Here is a 19,719-nt window from a genome sequence, read left to right on the forward strand (position 1 = left end):
CTCGGGCGGTTACGGATGGCTCTTCCACGACGATTTCGCGCTCAATGCTCAATCCGACATGCTCGGGCATGAAGGGTCGAGACACGGCACTTTCGGTCAGTACCTCAGCCAGGTCCCCTGATCCTTCGCTGCGTCCGGTCTATGGACTCTTCATGCACGATCAGCTGCTCGCATGCCGACTTCTGCCGTCTCGTCCTCGGGATGCGTTCGCGAGAACAACTCCGGATGCATCGGCATATGGAGATTGAGCTTTCTGCCGCATACCCGTAGAGCAGCATCATAGTCAAATTGAAACGCATTGCGGACAGGTATGCCCGTGAAGAACTGTCATTGTATGACGCTGGCTGAATCTAGCACGGGCCTCGGACTCCTCAGCCCGTGTCATGAAGGCATATAAAAGCTGTAGGGATATGATCTCCTCCACTGATCGTTCAGTCCCACCTTCACCTTATATCCGAAGCTTTTCTGCTGCGATCGACTATCACAGAAATATGTTCGCTCTCAACTCCCTCATCTTGTCTTTGTTTGTGCTCGTATTGCCAGTAATGAGCCTGCCAGCCGTCGGGAAGGTCGAATTGGCAACGAGAGCCGGCAATTTCCCTGCCATTCCAGGGGACAACGGCTCGTGCCAGGAGATCATACAACTCTGCTCGAATGACATTGGGAACAACGTGGCCACAATTGTAGGAGAAGGTAAGTTTAAGGAGATTACTACGTCCGGGAAGCATTAACTCAATCGATTCGTAGGAGAAGAGTTCCAGCTCTCCAAAGCGTGTATTCTCGCCGCAACCTGTTACCCAATGTACTACAACGGCACCGTTGACGACTGGATTCAGCTGCAGTTTGGTGCACAGAGCGACGGTACCATCAATGGCAGTTTGAGTCGGAAAGCCCAGCGGCTTTCCCAAGACGTAAGAGCAGTTCTTGTCATTGACCAGACCCGGGCGGCTGAAGATGTTTACAGCTGTACAATACCCTGGTCACAGCGGGTACTAGCGTCGCGTCCCAACAGTCGTTTATTGACGCGTATTACAGCCTTATCGCAACAGTCGGCGGACCTTATCCTGTGTGAGTTTCGTAAACTTCTTGTGTATGCGCTCTGTTTGACTTCGCCTGACAGGAATACATACGTGATCAACGTGTGGGCCCGTATCGCTGCATGGACAGGTTTTTGCGCAAGCAAAGATATCCCGTACTCGAACCTTGCTGACTGGGTGAGCAGTCTCGTCTTCGCTGATAGTTTTCAGAGCTCAAATAGTGCTTCTAGTTCCAATACTCGGCGACCTCGAATTATTCACCTACTTGCTAGGGTGCAGTACTATCCACTCGGAGCGTCGTCTACCCTCATAGCATCGGGTGGACGAAAGCATCGATAATAATAACGGTATCCTGTGCTTGTGGACACTGGGACACGGTATATCAGCCCCATAGTCGTATTATCCCTCCAGCCGCTCTTCTTCTTTATGAGACTCGCATAAATGTACCTGACGGTTGAAAATTTTTGCAATCCAATCCGTATACAACTCACTGACTGTGCACTGTGCGAGTGTCTACGAGAGCCGTGCTAAGTGTCATGTTCCGCGCACGAAATTTGCAGTGGGTCAGCGGAGGTTAGCGGCGTGCTCGGGGGTGTCTGAACATCGAAGCGGCGGAATGTTATTGTGCAGCTCTTTGCTTAATCACCGGCCGCGGTCTGGTAAGGAGAGCATGTATTTGTTGGAGATGCAATACCTGACGTACACGGGCCCGCATCGTACATAATCCCAAAATACAGCAACGTAGGTGCTGTACATCAGGATGGGCACAGCGCAACCATACTATCAAATACGTCGATAATGGTGAAGATGGAGTGCGCTCCTGCAACGACGTACCTGAACTGCATGCTAGATTCTCCGGAGAAGAAATTCTGTTGAACGACTTTTGCCACATCCTATACATGCATAAGGGATTGTCTATTCCAGGTCAACAATGTGCGCCTTACTGCAAGAAGGTCGGAACATGGCCCACGATCCAAGGGTCCTTTCCGGTGGCCATCTAGCTCTATGAGACGCATCCCACCTTCCTTGCTTCCCTCCGGGTGCTGTAATTCCCTGGCTGCTTTTGCTGGGGCCTGCACAAAGCATATGAAGTGCAAATCGGTATCAAGATTAGAGGGAACGGCGGTTTGCCCGGTTGCAGCCGCCTCAGCATGGATGTTAGCAAAGAGAGGCGTTGTCTCTAGAAGCTTGGCTCGTTCATCCGGGGTCTTGTCGTGACATTGATCGATGAACTGCTGCAGAGGGGATTCCGGTGCGAAGTCAACATCCGACTACCGGTTCTGAGTGAGCAGCGATGTGGTATGGGAGGTTCGTTTACTAACGTTGGTCAACGCGTGTATCAGGCCTATAGTTCCGCATGCGTTTCCGATCTGTAACGTGGTTAATGAGCAGAGCGTCCTCTTGTAAGTTCCAAGAGGCTCACTGTCTGTCTGATCCATAGTATCGTAGGATCAACCTCAACGGAATTTTCGTTCGCGTCCTCCGCATCTCGCTTGGCGCGGTACGTATCAGTGTAAGGGAACAAGAGAAGAATGGCCTTGACAGGTTGCGGCACCATGGCCTATGGAGATATCATCAAACTCCAGACGTACTGGAGACGCCAATGTATACAGACAAGAAGATCTTCATCCAGACCATAGATGTCTTCAAAATGGTACTGAGAGGTGAGCAGGCCAGCTTTCTCAGCCCACTTGAGCCGACGGAGTAGATATATCACTACTGGTGGGCAAATGCTGTTCGACGGGGCTCACAGAGTTCATGACCTATACAGAGATCTTTATACCTGAGAAGCCATCAACGCTACTAGCTACGGCGCACATACATCCGGGTTACTTTCGAGAGGGATCCATCGAGAATCGGTGGACGACATGTTGATTGCTGTATGATAAGTACCGATGCAGGTGAGCAGAAACAGATCGGAAGGACCGTCAACCCGTAACTTACATTACAAGTGCCTCAGAGTCAGAGTCAGGTGGCGCAGTCTAAATGCCGAGGTGGGGATCTCACGTGCTCGAACCGATGGGATTGAAATTGGGTCGACGAACTTGTGGGCTGACTGGCTGTCCGCCAGCTCTTCGTTCTCCACTCGCCGCCATGAACAACAGCCAGTGGAAATGGCAGAACAACAGGACGGCTCTCAGCGCCCACCCTATTTACTTCAAAAATCGCCCAGAACTGATACCTGGCATACCTGATCATGCACTCGTACTCGCCGTCCCTGTGATCGCGTACTGGGCATATTCTCTCTTCTTCCATGCGCTGGACATGTCGGGATGGAAATGGTTAGACAAGTATCGTATACACGATTCGGCCGAAGTCAAGCTACGGAATCGCGCGACAAGGCTACAGGTCGTGCGAGCGGTCATCTTCCAGCAAGTGATTCAAACAATCCTGGGTGTATGGTGGATGGATGGAGCAGAGGATGTCAGCACGGCCGACCATGCCATTCGCTTGCAGACGCTTGCTCCTACCGTTGAGCGTGTGCTGCGTTCGGCTGTCGGAAATGATCTGGCGCATTCCCTGATGGATCACAGCGGGGCCGATATCCTCTACGTTGTCTATTGGTGGGCGATCCCGATTGCACAATTTTTGTTTGCCATGTAAGCATGCTCAAAGTTCATGCCGCCGCGTTTTGACCTGTTCCGCAGGTTCATCATCGACACTTGGCAATACTTCCTTCACCGTGCTATGCACGTCAACAAGTTCCTGTACAAGCATCTGCACTCGGTTCATCACCGACTCTACGTTCCATATGCATTTGGCGCACTGTATAACCACCCTCTCGAGGGGTTTCTTCTGGACTCACTGGGGGCCGCCATTGCCGAGGCACTGTCATGCATGACAACCCGACAGGCTATGCTTCTATTTGGCTTCTCTACACTGAAGACGGTCGATGATCACTGTGGTTACCGCCTGCCTTTCGACCCCTTACAATGGATCAGCACCAATGATGCCGACTATCATGATATCCACCACCAAGTACGTCTCGGTTTCACAGCATCAGAAGATCCTAACCTGGCTCTTGTAGATCATCGGTATCAAGTCAAACTTCTCTCAACCCTTCTTCGTGCACTGGGATGTGATACTCGGCACACGGATGACACGCGAAGACATCACCCTTCGTCGTCAAAAGGCTCTGAAACACGATTGATATCTTTCATTCCTTCAACCATACCTATTATGTTTACATTGCGATCTGTTACTTGTTCCGGGATCAGGCGCTCGTTTCTCTTTGCATATTGGCCATATGCAATATCACTATAGCATACGTTGACTTCCTAGGCATGTAATTAATATACTATAGCTTGTTTACTGCCTTGACTTGACCACTCCTATGCGCGCGGGGGAACACGCTCGACGAGCATGAGTATTAAGTATGCATCCTAAGATTTGTTTGCTTATCCCTGCCTGGAGTTACCCCGCACGGTCACGTGAAATGTCTACATCTTGCCGACGCCGTCCATCCTCTCACCTATCACCTAGACCGACTGATGCGATGACTACCCAGGACCTAAGGACACGGACGAAGATATCCCTCCATCCGGCCGCGGTCCTTTCATCTTCGTATGCCCATTGAGCGCAAGCGTCATGTATAACCCCGCTCAGTCGCACTTTCAAGGGTGTTCCGTCAACTATTGCCTCAACTGCTGGCATGCAATGCCTTCCTCGTGGTTTCCCTGTATGCGGGGAAGGAGTGGCTCCTTGAATACGAAGTCGGCGTGTTCTGGGTCCTCATGAGGGTCTTGGCGTGTGGTGGATTATCGGCGCTGGTGTATCAGGTGCTGAGTGGGAATTTGAGCCCGAAGAGGCCAGTTGAGGTGCGAGCCATGCAACATGAAAATCAAGCACCGCTTACATGTTAGTCGTTAGTGGTCAGTGGTTGGTCTGGCGTCCCTTTCCCTGCTGGTGCAACAAGCCTGCTTGTTGACCGCCTTGCTAAGGACATCACCTCTCCGGTGAGACACTGCCCAACACGATGGTGAACGAGTTACTTAATGGTGTGACATCATAGTGTTCTCGTATTCTCTTATTTTGCCTCGTCGTGGCCTAAAACGTTGCTAAACACGAGTTCGGTGCGCTTGGCTTGCCTCATACCGAACCCACAGCTAAATCCTTACGATGTAGTCCCGACGGTCACTCGCTGTTGGCCTTGCCTTGACTTTGGCCTTGGCTTCGGAAGCCAAATACTCTCTTACAAATATCGACAGAGCTATCATACCGTACGGCGCACTTTGCTTGCATGGATTAGCGACCATGGCCCTGGAGCATACTCACGGCACTCTCATGCTCAACCTTGACTATGCGACCACTGTATCCCTCACAACCCTTGGTGCATCTGTGGTTGGGCTTCCAATGTACGTGGTTCGCAAAGTGCTCGTAAGCCAATCGTCCGAAACACGAATTGCTTCACATACTGACGTTATATACAGCATAATCCAGCTCCGTCACCGATTCTCCCACTAAAGTCCCTCTCCGTTATACCGCTGTTAGCCGGATCCTTCCTTCTGCTCAAGCCAAAGTTGGCGCATTCAATGTCTTCGCTGACATCTCCCCGTCAACCCTACTTGATGGCTTACTTCTCTGTTGTGTTCTTCGCGATTATCACGGGAACACTACTGTTTCTCCAACCTCCTGGTCCGATGGATTTCCTGGTTGCAGCTGTGCTCGGCTATGGTACGTCCTCTTTTCTATTCCTCATCCATCGCCCCTATAAACCGATCACATTCAGGACTTTATCCCGAGGGAAGTCGAGTGGCGCAGGCGGTACCCCAAACACCTACCGCTAGGATTATCAGAGCCTATCTGAAAACCATCCTTGCCAACTCGGAATCGCGGAAGATCTTCTACTTCCTCATGTTGAACATGTGCTACATGCTCGTTCAAATGCTGTATGGGGTTTGGACAAATAGCTTGGGTCTCATATCGGACGGTACGCTTGGCCCTTTACCACACTATCAGGAGCACTTGGTTGCTCACGGAGCACTCCCCGCAGCCATTCACATGGCGTTTGACTGTATGGCGATTGCGGTCGGTCTTATGGCATCGGTGATGGCCACCTGGCCTCCGAATGAACGCTTTACCTATGGGTGAGCCACACATCCCATTTCTCCGCGCGTGAACTCATATCAACTCAGGTACGGCCGGATTGAGACGCTCTCCGGATTTGCAAACGGCATTTTCCTTATCCTCATCTCAATATTTATTGTCTTCGAAGCCATTGAACGTTTGTGGGTGTTTAACTTTGACATTCGTCCTCGACAGTGGACCCGCCATTCTCATTTTTGCTCCAGACTAGAACCTCCGGAAATGAACACCAGCCAACTTCTTCTTGTCAGCTCTCTAGGGCTAGGTGTCAATCTATTCGGCATGTTCGCCATGGGTGGTCATCACCATGGTCATTCTCACTCCCATGGGCATAGTCATGGCAGTTCGTCTGGGCATGCACACAGCAGCCCTTCCGAAAGCGTTGAATATCACAACACAGGCCATGCTCATTCTCATGCGCACGACGAGGGGCACGACCATGCTCATGACCATAAACCTGGTGCGGCTATATCATGAAGCTGCTTTCTATGTTGCTCATTTCATGATAGAATCGCCGGTGATATCTAGCAGCCTTCACGATGGCAGACTTAACCTCCAGGGAGCCCGTGAACATGATCATTCAGACTCGCACTCTCAGGAACATTCGCATTGGCATTCACATTCACAACCGCATTCTCAGGAACACTCACACTCCCACTCGCAAGTTGGCGATGAGCATGTCCATGCTCATTCGCCTCCGGGGAGTACGGAAAGAAACACACCGAGGTCGTTGCATGCCGCAGCCCACCACAAACGTCGCTCCTTCCCGGGACCTGCGCTGCTTATTGACGGCGGATCGGAAGGCAAACCTTTGTCCGCTACGCATCTTTCCCCAGCCGTCGCCAAGAGCTTATCCTCGGCGACTGTCGTGTCGCCCATAACGCCGAGTTATCACTTTGGGCACGATGAACACTATGATACCCACCATCACGACGAGCACGTCCCTAATCTGCATGACCACTCTCATGTCCATGATCGCCATGAAGGTCATAGCCATAACATGCGGGGTGTGTTTCTCCACGTCATGGCGGTACGTTCATTCCCATGTCTTATTCAGTTGAGTTCCCTAGCACTGACCACACCTCCTTGCAGGATACGCTCGGCTCTGTAGGCGTCATCATATCCACCCTGCTCATCCAATACTATGGATGGACCGGTTTCGACCCAATAGCCTCCCTGTTCATTGCAGTGATGATTGCTGCGAGCGTTATACCGCTCGTCATCGATACCGGCAAAATCCTATGTCTCGACGTCGGTGACCGTGAGAGCGACATTCAGCACGCGCTTGAAGAGGTATGTTGAACCGACAGAGCGATCCTTGCGCGGTATCTAATACCTCCCTTGGACAGCTTTCCTCCGTGCATGGCCTGCAATCGTACAGCAGCGTGCGATTCTGGCCGAAGGATGCCTCGAGCTTGATCGGCTCGATCCATGTGCAGCTGTCCCCTTCAGCATCAAACCACGATCCTACCGGCCCTCATTCGAGCACCACGACCTCATATGCTAGCGTGGACCGCGTAGTGGAGAAGGTCGATATGTTACTTCGCAAGCGGATATCGGGGCTGGAAGAGCTGTCCATCCAGGTGGAAGGGCACCAACGTGTATCTAGGTAGCGACCATAGAACTAGTAATCAGCGTCCTGTATGCCATTGGATGCATTATCGGCAGTAGATACAATATAATTCATAGTAGCTCCACATGCATGCTCGATGTCGAACGTTCAACATTGAACTGTCCTTTCCAATTCACACTTGTGCCATCTTGGAGCGCTCTTCCTCTACGGCGGCAAGACCATCTGCGCCTTCTTTGAACTCGAACATAGGTAAATCCAAGAACAGCGCCTGCTTCATTAATCTCGGCAATATTCGGTACATCGTAGGAGGGACTGCGTCAACAATTCGCATCATTAGACAGAATACTTTAGGGAGGGCATGGAGAGGCGGAAGGCGTACACGGAACGAGTATCGAGGTCTTCTTGAGGTAATTCTTGTAATGCTCCCATGCATGCGGTGAGCTGGCCCTCGGACCGTACGACATCAGGTAGAATCGCCTTGCTTGAGGTTTTTCGGCGGTGGGAACTCCTGATGCGAACATCAGCAAGCTACAAGAGCAGCCAGCGTGTAAGCAGATGAGCGCGCCGAGATGTGACGCAGAGAGGACGCACATGAATGTGAAAGCCGGCGATACGACGCTGCCATACTGTGCTGCCCGTGCCGACGCGGGCAGACTGCCGTTCGTGGTAGGTGATAGACACAGGATCCAGATGCCCCACCAGCACATCATCCTGGCGGTCGACAGAGTGATGTCAGCGACATGTTCGACGACATAGCGTCATATGACGACTCTGCAACATCAACACTCACTCTCCAAAGTAGGGCGGGTGCCTGCTCCATCGCCACAAACCGAGCTACATGTTATGACATCGCAGTCAATATAAGTCAGGAGAGCAACCATGGAAATACACTTCATACCGTGAACGCGCGATCTTTCGGCCACCCCTTATTCTTGCCATAGAACTGTACGTGTCGATTGAGATCATACCATCCAGTAGGAGGGCTCCGTATTTCGGTACCTTTTGCGCGTCGGCGACAGTTTCGATGACCCATCCAAGCGCCCAGAGGACAATGCCGGCAATATCTCGTGAGGTTCCGAATGCCGGATTGGAACCGCCCAAGGCCGGGTCGGACACCGCTGGCGAGTTGAGGATGATCAATGGAAGGGACACCGTCCAGACCCAAACGATTTGCCCGACCCAGAACCCTGCGAGCAAACCTCGTATCAGACCGGTTTCCTGTGTTTGATAGTCGCATGGGGGAGCTCTGGTATGAAGGGGACATACCCAAAAACTTCAAGAAATGCGAGCGGATGTCGTCAAACCGAGTATCGCTTCCCATCTTCAGGACCCGGAAGAGCAGGAAACCTGATGTTATCGGAATCAGGTCCAATTCACGATGTTTCCACGTAAGAATGGGGCACGAGCCTGAAAGTCGAGACGCCCATAACATGACGAGCACACTCGCGACGATGTTACGCGCATAGAACGTGTTTTCGAGGAGTAGAGTCAACAGCGCTATAAAAATTTCGTCCAAATAAATCTCAGAACCATTAGGCCAGATTCAAGACAAGTCCAGCCAGCACCTAGGATGAAGAAGTTTGAACCGCCCGTGAAGTCGGTGATCTTGTCGAACTGGAACGTCCAAGCTATGACAAATCCAGAGAGCTGATAGCCAACCGTGACCAGCAGGGTGATAGCGAGATAGTAATTGTCCAAGACGTGGACCGGAGACATGTTTCCAAGTCGACCGGCAGCTTGAGCCTGCCTGCGAAATCACCGGCGGTTATTGGTTGGACGAAGACAGAGGAGCGATGACCAGCATGCACCACAGAACGGAGGAGAGACGAGATCCTGAGACCGTCGCGGTCGTAATGTTGAGACCGCCATAGCATCAGATCGGCGGCAGCGACGAACTCTGCAACTGCGAATAACACAGCGTGACGGTGTAGCACGCCGTGACCGTCGGACATGTCAGCGTGTGACGCGTCGTCGATTGAAGTTACCGTCAGATGATATCAGTCTGCGCACACAAAAGTACCAGCCGAAGCCAATGCAAGGGAAAAGTTGGTCGTTTGGTATGTCGTTACATGAATGGTCGTAAGCTACCACGAATATTGGGAAATCCTGACAAAAAAAAAACACGTCCGGGGTGACGGACAATAACGCATTATAATGGGTACAGCATGACTGCGCACTCGAGCAAGCAGGTCATTTTTATACGTGCTCGACCGCTTCCTTCTCGCTGAGCTTGTGGTCGCCACCCGCGAAGGTGTCGTGCGGCACCCAGCCGGCGGACGTGCGCGGGGTGGTCTCCTCCAGCATGCGGTCGACCTGCTCGAGCGAGAGACCCTTCGTCTCCGGCACCATGAAGTACGCGAAGATCAAGCAGAGCGTGCAGCACGAGCCCCAGACGAAGAACACCTTCTGCTGGAGGTCACCCTTGTCGGGGTCAACCATGTAGGGCGTCACGAAGGCGAGGACGAAGTTCCATAGCCAGTTCGATGCGGTGGAGAGCGCGACACCCTTGGCACGGATGGGCAGAGGGAAGATTTCACCGATGACGACCTGGTATGGGAAAACCCGGATTGATCAACTTTCAAAAATGACTATCACGTTCGTTGAAAGACGTACCCATGCTGCGGGGCCCCATGTGGTGGCGAAGCCGAAGATGTAGATGCAGGTGAAGACGATCAAGCAAGTGCCGGCAGCCGACGAGTTGGGGAGGGCAGTGCCGACGCCGCCGACGATAAACTCGCACACAAGCATGAGCGAAGCACCTGAGGATAGGGACGTGAGTAAACGTGGGGTGAACATGAGGAAGATGACGTGCTTACCCCAGATGAGAAGCTTGCGACGGCCGAAGCGCTCAATGGCCCACCAGGAAAGCGGGGTCGAACCGACGTTGACGACATCAGTCGCGATGGAGATCAGGAAAGGATCCTTGATACCAGACTGCTGGAAGAAGGTCGTCGAGTAGTAGAAGATGAAGCTGTGCGGCCGCGTAAGTGAAACGGTCGGCAAAAATTCGGATAAAAATGCGTACTTGACACCGGTAAGCTGCTGGAACATCTGCAAGCCAGTGCCGACGAGGACACGGAAAAGGTTGCCAGACGGGCGGAGACCACCCTTGAAACAGTCCAGCCAAGTAGCCGTGGCGATGGTCATCTCGTACTCGTAGTTGGCGACGATCTCCGCGAGCTCAGCCTGGATGTACTCCGACGACTCGGGCTGACCACGAACGCGGGAAAGCGCCTTGGCCGCGCGGTCGTTGCGGCCCTTCTTCACGTAGAAACGCGGGCTTTCGGGAAGGATGATCAATCCGATGGCGAGGATGAGCGCCCAGAGGAACTGGATGGCGATGGGGATCCGGTACGCGCCCGAGTTCTTGCGGTCCTTTGTCGCTTGCGCGACGCAACCTGCGAGAAGGATACCAACGGTGATCGCGAACTGGTAGCCAGACACGATGGCACCACGAATCTTCTTGGGCGCGATTTCCGAGACGTAGAGGATGACCGTGGCGGAGATGAGACCGACGCCGAGGCCGGCGACGACACGACCGCCGATGAGGACGTTGATGGATTGGGACGCGACCTGGATTATAACACCGGCGCAGAAGATGGCGCAAGCGAGGATGATGGTGAAACGACGACCGATACGGTCGGCGAGATCACCAGCGACGAGAGCACCAACGAAGGTGCCCGCGGAGAGGATGGAGGTGGTGAGCGACTTTTGCCAGGTGGCGATGTCGATGGGATCGTCGGAGTGGCCGGTAGGACGTCCGAACTGGTTTTTCCAGATATCCATGCCGTAGATACCGTTGATGTAACCGGAGTCATAGCCGAAGAGGATACCGCCGAAAGAGGCGAACACGCAGGTGAAGTAGGCGGCGAAGGTGACGGGGGCCTCGATGCGGTCGACGTAACCGCCGTAGGAGACTGGTGCGGCTCCGCCAGGCATGATGATCGGTTCTGCAGGATGTCTCGGTCAGCGGCGATGCGGGGAAAGAAGACGAAGGGACACAAACCGTTGATTGAGGACGCGGGGAACGGAGGATGCGACTCGAACCTGGGGGGGCGGCGGGCTTCGGGTGCGAGTTATATAGAGGTCGGTGTTCGAGGGCGGGTGACCTTCCGGCTAGTTCAAGTTTGATCTGATGAGTTCCCATCAGAACCGATTTCCCCACACGCGGGGCCCACGGGCCACATGGGGCTTGCGCGCACCGGCCTTGCCTGTCCTGGTTCCGGCCCTCGGTTCGAGCCTCTGCAAAGCGGCCAGTGTCAGATCCGGTTCCAGTGGCTGCGGACATCCCACTCCTGTTCGTCCATTTCTTCCGGCGATGCGGTGTTGCGAGCATACTTGCAAGAGGAATGCAGTGCTCCGTCCGTAGAATGCAGCGAGCCCCTTACAAGGTTCATCGTCTGAGATTCAAGCTCCGCGCATGTCCGGCCTTGCGGGCCTGTATCCCGTACCCTCTTTGCTCGCCCCTCAGTGAGCCTATTGTATCCGAAACTCGCGATTTAGGAGCTGCAGAGGGCTGCAGTCAGTAATCGATCGACTGAGGTCCCATGGTGTTTCATTCTGTACGTATGTACGTCGCGAGCTCGTCGCGAATATGGACAGTTGCGTCGACGGCTGATCCTAAGCCCGCGCGAGGCATTCAGGCACCGCCGGTCACAGGACTTGTCCTCTCCCCCGGATCACCCCGCACCCGACGTGCCGCAATATGGGGCCGACCTCCTTAAACGGATCTAAAGTTCTCCCGGACGCGTGCAAGCACCTCCGGGATGCGTTTCGGTGGTCGCTCTGAGTCCTCTCGCACTGGTATCCGATATCTGAGGTCTTCGCGTGTCCTCTTTTGCTCGCATGTCGGCCGAAGGCACCCAGGCAGGAACTCTTCGACGACTCTCAGGAGAACAACCGATCAAATACCCTTCTTCGCTTGTTTCGAAAATTTTGCTTTCTGCTGTCACTCCATCTCGGGCCCGGTGATCGTAGCAAAGATCAAAGGCACAATGAGCTCATGGGAATCCGAGTGCCGCGTGCTCGCTGCAGTCCTTGCTCGCGACGATACGCGTGTTTTCCTTTACTGGCAGACACGATTACTGGCGCGATTCGCCATCGTTCACGCTCCGCCTTGCAGATAGACAAACCCATAGCCTCTGACTCCCGACGCTGAGAGCCGCGGCAGCAGTGCCAGACACGATTTCTCGTTCCTCGCTGTCCGCCACGCGCCAGCTGCAGAAATAAAAATAGATATGCGCCAAAATCACATGCCGCTCAGCAAATTACCGTAACGGGACGCATCTGGCAGCGAAGCGCCCGAAAGCACGACTTGCGTCCGCTTGAGGAAGTCGAACTCGCGATGCTGACCGATAGGTTTATCGTCTTCCCTTTCTCCGGCTCGCGAAGACGTTCACCCGTGAGATCTCGAGGGACCTGACCCTGTTACCGTCGGACATGTGGGGCGGAAACGTTGATAGAGACACGATACGATAGCCCAAGAATTCGAAGAGAATGTTTCAGTGACTGGTCGTATATGGCTTAAAACGTCGCGCGTATTGAATGCCGCCAGCGGGAGTGAATCGTGGCAATAGAGCGCCTGGTCGTCGATGGCAATATTAAGGGAAGCTTGAGGAAGCTCAGAGGAAGTGTATGAGGCTGTTCAGTCGCCGCATCCAGAAGCAGAGATCGGGAATAGAATCGCTCTTCATAATATACGCGCTGAACGTCGAAACTCCATTAAGGATGGATGCATACTACGGACCCTTGCTCTGTGCGTCGCGATAAACAGACTAGAGCACTCCAACAGTATTCACCCTCGCCGGCAAACATGAAACTATCGAGCGATAATGTACCTTCTCACGACGGCGTCCGGTAGCTACGGAGCGCGGGACGCTGAACCGTTGGTGTGAACGAGACAGCCTGCGAATTCTACGAGTTCATTCAGTTAAACGGCATCTTACCCTACGGGGCAACAGCGCCCGAATAACCAACAAATGCGCATGGCAGTGGCGGGCGCACATGGGCGGGGGGGGGGATCGGAGCATCGTTGACGATATCATCCCATTTGCGATACCTCCTGCTGGAGTAGCTGGAGTAAGGAGAAGTTCATCTGGCATGGGAAGGATGAGCGGAGAGTGATCGCAGCAGGCGCACTTCACGTACAACCTACCCGCTTGAGCGTCGCACGTTGATGCGGCGAAGCCAGTTTGTGAATGAACTGAATTGATGGTCGATATCTGACAGTCCGTCCATGCGGTCGGGGAGGCTTCGAGCGTCGCATCGCATAACTCGTGGCAAGCGTCTGGACGGGATTAAGGAGCTTGCGGTCCGGGTTAGGTGTTTGGGGTTATTTTGGAGCAAATCAGTTTCTCAGCGCAAGTCACGACAAGATGTACGATAACCAGTCCGTGCATTAGCAGAGATATAGGCGCCAAACAAGTTCATCGGCAGCATGAGCGCGTCCCGGTTCAGTAATTGAGGAGAGCGAGCATTGGAGTTGTTGGGAGCTAGAGAGTCAGCACCTTAACGCAAGCTCACAAGATAAACTGGGTACATGCCAAAGCTGCGCCACGAAAGCTCGTCCAGCGCTTCCAATCGGAGGCAGCCTGAAACACCGAATACGATCGACAAATCTTCAATGATCCCGCAGTCGTGTCGCGGAAGACTCGCGGTGTACTAGAGAAGCATTCGAGAGCCTATTACATCGGAGTCTTAAGAACTGGGCCTTGGGGATGTCGCGAAAGGCGGAGACGCCGCAAGATTTTCCGTGTTCTTAGATCGAGTGGATGCGGGCAAGGGAGGAATCACGTTGACCATTCTCGGCGAGGTAGCACCGGACCGGACATCAGGACCTACCGTCAGCCGTGCTGGCCTCGCCGGGTGTCCAACGACGCGCCAAGTCGCCCTTCCGCGCTGCATTGATAATTGTGCTGGACAGTTCGGCGTTAAGCATAAGTAAGTAGCAGATCCATGTCTCGCCAATCTGGTGGAAGCGGAGAAGTCCCCTGATGGGTTGGGGTGGGTTGAACACTGATCTCTACGGACGCGATATCGCAACCGGCCCGGGTCCGGAACGCGGGGACTCCTCGGGAATATGGCCAAACGACAGATGAACGTTAACGCGCGTATAAAGACGGGAGGGTGCGCTTATCTGTGTAATTCTTGATGCTCGATTTACCCTCCGCCCCGCTGGTGTATTGTGCTGTGTTTCCCGGTGTTCTCTGGCAACTCCTCATGAACTCGAAGGACACGTAACTACCAACGAACGACCGCAGGGTTGCCCTCCTGCTATCTTTGATTCAATATCGACCCAAGTCATCTGGATATGGGACACACTTGAACGTTTCTTGTAGTCTCTGCCAACGTTCCCCAGGCCAACCTCTGCCATTCTCGACCTTATGGCCGTCACATCGTGTATGGACATCATGCTCATCGTCATGGATTGACGACGTCGCAAAGCCGGTGCTTCGCGCAAGCTTCGCCATCGTGTGAGCCATCTTCTACTCCATGGCACCCCGCATGTTCGGATCTTCGTCCGGCATACGAACCCCCGCCCCCGCCACCAGCCTCAACCCGGTCGTCGTCTGGAGTCGGTCCGATCTTCCGGACCAGCTATTTAGGGGAAAACCGGGTGCCCGAAGAAAATACTGGATGCAGTCGTATGCGGTCGTGGGGACCCCGGTAGGTGTCGGGTCCGATCAGGCCTCACACTGCAACCGATTGCCAGAGACCGTCCGGCGGTCTGCGAGTTCCGCGCAGACGACGGCCGACTCGAAACTCGCACAGGGGTCGCAGGGTTCTGGCGGAGGTGGTCGTATCGCATCCGGGACGCGGGCATCGTCGGGGGGGAAGGTGCGCGATCGATCGTGCCCGCGCCTGCATGCGGGTTTGTTCGAGAACCGTGTAAATCATCACCCCTGTCTTGGCGGCTCGGGCCAATGGTCGTTCTCTGCTTGTTCGGTTTCGTCCCTGTCTTTGGTCGCAAAGAGTTCGCAGAGAGAGACGATATCGCTCGCAGGGTCACTCATCGTCGTCGGGTAGATAGAACCAGCCTGGGAATGACGTAGCTTACACACGCAGAATACATCCCACTTTCTGTCGTCCACGCCCGAATAACCGACCCGGCCGACGAGTATGGCACATTCGGAAGATCGAAACATCCAGCGGATGACGCCGGGGAGGAACTTGGAAGACCTATTGTCGCACGTTCTCGACGGGGGCGGCCCATGGGGTGCCGGCGCCCTTCTGCGACGCGTCCCTTACGCGACCCCTCCCCCGCCTCCTCGTACCTTCCCCGCCCTATAAAACCGGGCCATGGCCGTTCTTTGTCCTCCAGTGCATCCGCATTCTATCGCCCTTCTCACCGCTCAAATCTCGCCCTCTCCCTACCCTCTCGCTTCACAATGGCTGGCGGTGGCGCCGTATCATCAGGTGCCGGCGTTGGCGAACACATCCAATCCAAGTCCAAGCTCGCCGGAGTCCTCATCGTACGTTGCCTGCGACTCGTCATATGCTTGCTTCGTCTCATTGCCGTTCCAGGTCGCGTTTGCCGCGTTCGGTGGTGTGCTCTATGGCTACGACACCGGTACCATCTCCGGTATCAAGGAGATGCAGAACTGGCTCTGCACGTTTGGCACCCAGCACTCCGACGGCACCTGTACCATAGACTCGGGCCGGGAATCGCTCGTCGTCTCCATCCTCTCCGCTGGTACGTTCTTCGGTGCCTTGCTCGGTGCGCCCATGGGCGACATTGTCGGTCGCAAATGGGGTATCGTGTTCTCCTGCTTGGTCTTCTCCATCGGTGTCGCTATGCAAACCGCTGCGACTCAAATCGCCCTCTTCGTCGTCGGCCGCGTCTTCGCCGGTCTCGGCGTCGGTCTCATCTCAACCCTCGTCCCCATGTACCAATCGGAATGGTGAGCTTACATCTTCGCCCCCCCCCCTTTACTTGCGCTAACGCTCTTTGACCAGTGCACCCAAGTGGATTCGTGGCGCTGTCGTGTCCGGCTACCAATGGGCCATCACTATCGGCCTTCTCCTCGCCGCCATCATCAACAATGCCACCAAGAACCGCGCGGATCACTCCTCCTACCGCATCCCCATCGCCATTCAGTTTATCTTTGCCGCCGTCCTTTCCGGCGGACTTGCCCTTCTGCCTGAGTCTCCCCGTTGGCTCGTAAAGAAGGGCCGCCACGCCGAGGCCGCTGCCGCTCTCGGTCGTCTCACCTCCGTCTCGGCCGACGACATCGCCGTTCAGCTCGAGATCGCCGACATCCGCGCCAACCTGGAAGCGGAGACCGCCCTCGGCGATTCGTCGTATCTGGACTGCTTCCGCGGCCAGGGCAACAAGATCGGTTTCCGCACGTTCACGGGTATCGCAATCCAGGCGCTCCAGCAGCTCACCGGCATCAACTTCATCTTCTACTACGGTACCACGTTCTTCAAGAACTCCGGTATCAAGGACGCCTTCATCATCACCATTGCGACCAACGTCGTGAACGTCGGCATGACCGTTCCCGGAATGTGGGGTGTCGAACGCTTCGGGCGTCGACGCCTGCTCCTCATCGGCGCTATCGGCATGTGCATATGTGAATACCTCGTCGCCATCATCGGTGTCACAGTTTCCGTGAACGATCACGCCGGCCAGCAAGCCCTCATCGCCCTCGTCTGCATCTACATCGTACGTGACCATTTCACACACGCTTTTCGACCATTCACTTACCCATATCCTCCAGGCCTTCTTCGCATCTACGTGGGGTCCTATCGCATGGGTCGTTGTCGGCGAAATATACCCCCTCAATATCCGTGCCAAGGCGCTGTCTATGGCTGCCGCCTCCAACTGGCTCTGGAATTTCGGCATCGGCTACGCCACCCCCTACCTTGTCAACAAGGAAGCGGGCTCTGCCGGCCTCGAGTCCAAGGTGTTCTTCATCTGGGGCTCAACCTGCTTGTGCTGCATCATCTTCACCTACTTCTGCATACCCGAGGTGTGTATATCCGCCATATTCACAGAGCCCGGGATCACGTTGTTGACGATTCGCTTTTCTTCACAGACCAAGGGTCTCTCCCTCGAACAAGTCGACATCCTTTACCAGAACACGACTCCGCTCCGCTCTATTGCTTACCGCAAGCAGATGCTCGAGAACGACGTTCACGCCTCGGATCCTCACGCACTCGACAAGATTCGCCACGAGCACATCGAAGAGAAGGTTTAATCAATACGTTACTCGGAACGTCAACAAGACAAAATGTACTATTAGCACATCATATCCCGCGCGACAGCTGTTGTACTTTAAATTTTATTACATCCGGAATAATATCAGGAGCATGATTCCCCAACTCCATGCCTGCCGTATGCCATGAGCTTGAGAAGGTCTTGAGTCGCAATGTCAGAAGCGAAAGCAACACGCTGATCGCTGTTGAAATCCGTTGTCACCCTGGGGTTTCGCCACCTTCGTGACCTTCCAACTTGGCCTCAATCACCTGAAATACGGTGGAGACGGAAACTCAGCTGCGATGGCAGGATCTGATGACTTCGCTTCTCTGAGCTTATTTCTCGCGACACCCGAACAAGTCGTAGAGTCCCGACGGCGGACTTGGGTGCAGTGGGGTCGGGGTCTGACCATCGAGCAATATCTTGAGCGCGATGCATCGATGGATTCGTTGGAGCATGCACGCGATGGGAAGCTACGCACCTGGTGGGTTGACCGGAATACTCACATATTGTAGACGACCATCGCGCACACCGCCGTCCCCCGTTGTGCTGCGATCTCAGGTGATTCTCGGCTGATTACCCTTTTGGTCTCGCATCGTAGGGTTTTGGCGCCCCGAAGCGATCCTACGACCCTCGAATTCAAATGTGCCTGCGAAACGTGCGAGCCATCGCGTCTGCGATTACAACCTTACGGCAGGACGCTGATCGACGCTGCGATGCTTATGCTTAAACCCAACAGGTTCCGACGCGTCGGGCTGATCAGCGGGACATCTGCTGGTGCAGTGCCCGAAGAGGTAGTCTGCTACGGCGTCGCATCCGTCTTCACGCCGGCGCAGTATCGCCGTAAGGGGTACGCGAACCACATGATGAGGCTTTTGCATTGGGTTCTCGGTGCGCGCGATACTACTGCGACGTTCCCGGACGCGTGGGGTACGCCACCCGAGGAAATCGATGGCGTGCCGAGGGGTATTTGCTCGGTGCTGTACAGTGACATCGGGCCCGACTTTTATCGCAAGTGCGGGAAGACCCCGGAGGACGAGGGATGGGTCTTGCGCGGCGCCAACGCCACGGTATGGAACGTGGAGGAGACGCTGGCGCGCATGACCGGGGCGGAGAAGTCTGCAGGAGAATGGAGATGGCTGGATGAAGACGAATGCAAGACCGTCTGGGAAGACGACGAGCGGAGAATGAGAAAGGACCTCGTCGAGGCCGCTGCAGCTTTGGCGCAGAGCGAGCCGCGCGTCGATAGTCTGTTCACGGTCCTTCCCGGTGGAGGAACGGCCGCATCCCAGATAGCGCGGTCGAAATTCTACCTTCAAGCGTCGGGGAAGCCTGAAGCCGATGCGGCCTGGGGTGTCGCATTGTATGGGGAACAGGACTCAATCGATGGGTACGCGACATGGACCCTGGATCTCCCCGCGCCGACGATGATCTTGACGCGGTTGCGCGCTATCGACGAGACCTTTGCAGGGTTGCTAGCGAGAGTCCTGAAAGCGGCCAAGAAGGCGGGGATGACGCGCGTCGAAGCTTGGAACCTGCCTCTGCATTTGCAGGGGGTCGCGAAAGATCTGGGAGGAGAATACGAGGACCGAAAGGACCATCTAAGCGCGATCAGTTGGTATGGGAAGGAGCACCCGGGAGAAGTTCATTGGCTATTCAATGAGCGCTTCTGTTGGTGTTAGCTGATACGAGTAACGAACGAATCAAATACTCGGTAATAGCAACAACGCCTCTAACCCGTCGCGTCGGCTGACGAGAGAGGGATACAGTCACGGTGTCTAGCTCGGCGAGCATATCCGGACACCGGCCAGTGAGAGTCTTCCATG

At 54.6% G+C, this 19,719-nt stretch overlaps 10 protein-coding genes across 10 annotated transcripts; 6 read left to right on the forward strand and 4 right to left on the reverse strand.

Moving 5' to 3' along the window:
• Positions 1-545: 545 nt before the first annotated feature.
• PUNSTDRAFT_145401 (uncharacterized protein) lies at positions 546-1,526 on the forward strand (the record flags this gene model as incomplete). The annotated part of the gene is made up of 5 exons (XM_007386428.1): positions 546-693; positions 748-911; positions 965-1,068; positions 1,121-1,214; positions 1,268-1,526. The coding sequence occupies 5 exons, from the start codon at positions 546-548 to the stop codon at positions 1,307-1,309; spliced, it is 552 nt and encodes a 183-aa protein (XP_007386490.1). The 3' UTR covers positions 1,310-1,526.
• Positions 1,527-1,792: 266 nt separating this feature from the next.
• On the reverse strand, positions 1,793-2,907 carry PUNSTDRAFT_136820 (peptidase C12 ubiquitin carboxyl-terminal hydrolase 1; the record flags this gene model as incomplete). Its single annotated transcript, XM_007386429.1, has 8 exons — positions 1,793-1,817; positions 1,872-1,930; positions 1,982-2,308; positions 2,360-2,407; positions 2,461-2,598; positions 2,653-2,727; positions 2,789-2,800; positions 2,860-2,907. The coding sequence occupies 8 exons, from the start codon at positions 2,905-2,907 to the stop codon at positions 1,793-1,795; spliced, it is 732 nt and encodes a 243-aa protein (XP_007386491.1).
• Positions 2,908-3,103: 196 nt separating this feature from the next.
• Positions 3,104-4,370, forward strand: PUNSTDRAFT_106171 (sphingosine hydroxylase). Its single transcript, XM_007386430.1, has 3 exons — positions 3,104-3,637; positions 3,686-4,016; positions 4,066-4,370. The coding sequence occupies exons 1-3, from the start codon at positions 3,132-3,134 to the stop codon at positions 4,186-4,188; spliced, it is 960 nt and encodes a 319-aa protein (XP_007386492.1). The 5' UTR covers positions 3,104-3,131; the 3' UTR covers positions 4,189-4,370.
• Positions 4,371-4,651: 281 nt separating this feature from the next.
• On the forward strand, positions 4,652-4,997 carry PUNSTDRAFT_73311 (uncharacterized protein; the record flags this gene model as incomplete). Its single annotated transcript, XM_007386431.1, has 2 exons — positions 4,652-4,855; positions 4,908-4,997. Coding segments are annotated over 2 exons (294 nt in total), but the record flags the coding sequence as incomplete, so codon positions are not given.
• A 294-nt stretch (positions 4,998-5,291) lies between these two features.
• PUNSTDRAFT_136822 (cation efflux protein) lies at positions 5,292-7,735 on the forward strand (the record flags this gene model as incomplete). The annotated part of the gene is made up of 10 exons (XM_007386432.1): positions 5,292-5,414; positions 5,468-5,711; positions 5,767-5,967; positions 6,031-6,124; positions 6,173-6,265; positions 6,329-6,465; positions 6,523-6,582; positions 6,632-7,152; positions 7,215-7,415; positions 7,472-7,735. The coding sequence occupies 10 exons, from the start codon at positions 5,292-5,294 to the stop codon at positions 7,733-7,735; spliced, it is 1,938 nt and encodes a 645-aa protein (XP_007386494.1).
• Positions 7,736-7,867: 132 nt separating this feature from the next.
• PUNSTDRAFT_115401 (DUF1295-domain-containing protein) lies at positions 7,868-9,411 on the reverse strand (the record flags this gene model as incomplete). The annotated part of the gene is made up of 9 exons (XM_007386433.1): positions 7,868-8,007; positions 8,075-8,223; positions 8,287-8,406; positions 8,486-8,529; positions 8,594-8,638; positions 8,695-8,882; positions 8,962-9,042; positions 9,103-9,192; positions 9,261-9,411. The coding sequence occupies 9 exons, from the start codon at positions 9,409-9,411 to the stop codon at positions 7,868-7,870; spliced, it is 1,008 nt and encodes a 335-aa protein (XP_007386495.1).
• A 480-nt stretch (positions 9,412-9,891) lies between these two features.
• PUNSTDRAFT_106179 (MSTA protein) lies at positions 9,892-11,634 on the reverse strand (the record flags this gene model as incomplete). Its single annotated transcript, XM_007386434.1, has 4 exons — positions 9,892-10,242; positions 10,309-10,454; positions 10,512-10,666; positions 10,721-11,634. The coding sequence occupies 4 exons, from the start codon at positions 11,632-11,634 to the stop codon at positions 9,892-9,894; spliced, it is 1,566 nt and encodes a 521-aa protein (XP_007386496.1).
• Positions 11,635-14,028: 2,394 nt separating this feature from the next.
• On the reverse strand, positions 14,029-14,640 carry PUNSTDRAFT_54323 (uncharacterized protein). Its single transcript, XM_007386435.1, has one exon. It carries the CDS (start codon positions 14,596-14,598, stop codon positions 14,392-14,394), a length of 207 nt encoding a protein of 68 aa, XP_007386497.1. The 5' UTR covers positions 14,599-14,640; the 3' UTR covers positions 14,029-14,391.
• A 473-nt stretch (positions 14,641-15,113) lies between these two features.
• PUNSTDRAFT_54324 (MFS monosaccharide transporter) lies at positions 15,114-18,019 on the forward strand. The gene is made up of 5 exons (XM_007386436.1): positions 15,114-16,166; positions 16,219-16,595; positions 16,651-17,359; positions 17,415-17,666; positions 17,733-18,019. Exons 1-5 carry the CDS (start codon positions 16,083-16,085, stop codon positions 17,892-17,894), a joined length of 1,584 nt encoding a protein of 527 aa, XP_007386498.1. The 5' UTR covers positions 15,114-16,082; the 3' UTR covers positions 17,895-18,019.
• Positions 18,020-18,130: 111 nt separating this feature from the next.
• PUNSTDRAFT_121969 (uncharacterized protein) lies at positions 18,131-19,660 on the forward strand. Its single transcript, XM_007386437.1, has 3 exons — positions 18,131-18,377; positions 18,495-18,551; positions 18,633-19,660. Exons 1-3 carry the CDS (start codon positions 18,196-18,198, stop codon positions 19,573-19,575), a joined length of 1,182 nt encoding a protein of 393 aa, XP_007386499.1. The 5' UTR covers positions 18,131-18,195; the 3' UTR covers positions 19,576-19,660.
• Positions 19,661-19,719: the final 59 nt, after the last annotated feature.

This window comes from Punctularia strigosozonata (assembly GCF_000264995.1).
Source record: "Punctularia strigosozonata HHB-11173 SS5 unplaced genomic scaffold PUNSTscaffold_11, whole genome shotgun sequence".
Lineage (NCBI taxonomy): Eukaryota > Fungi > Basidiomycota > Agaricomycetes > Corticiales > Punctulariaceae > Punctularia > Punctularia strigosozonata.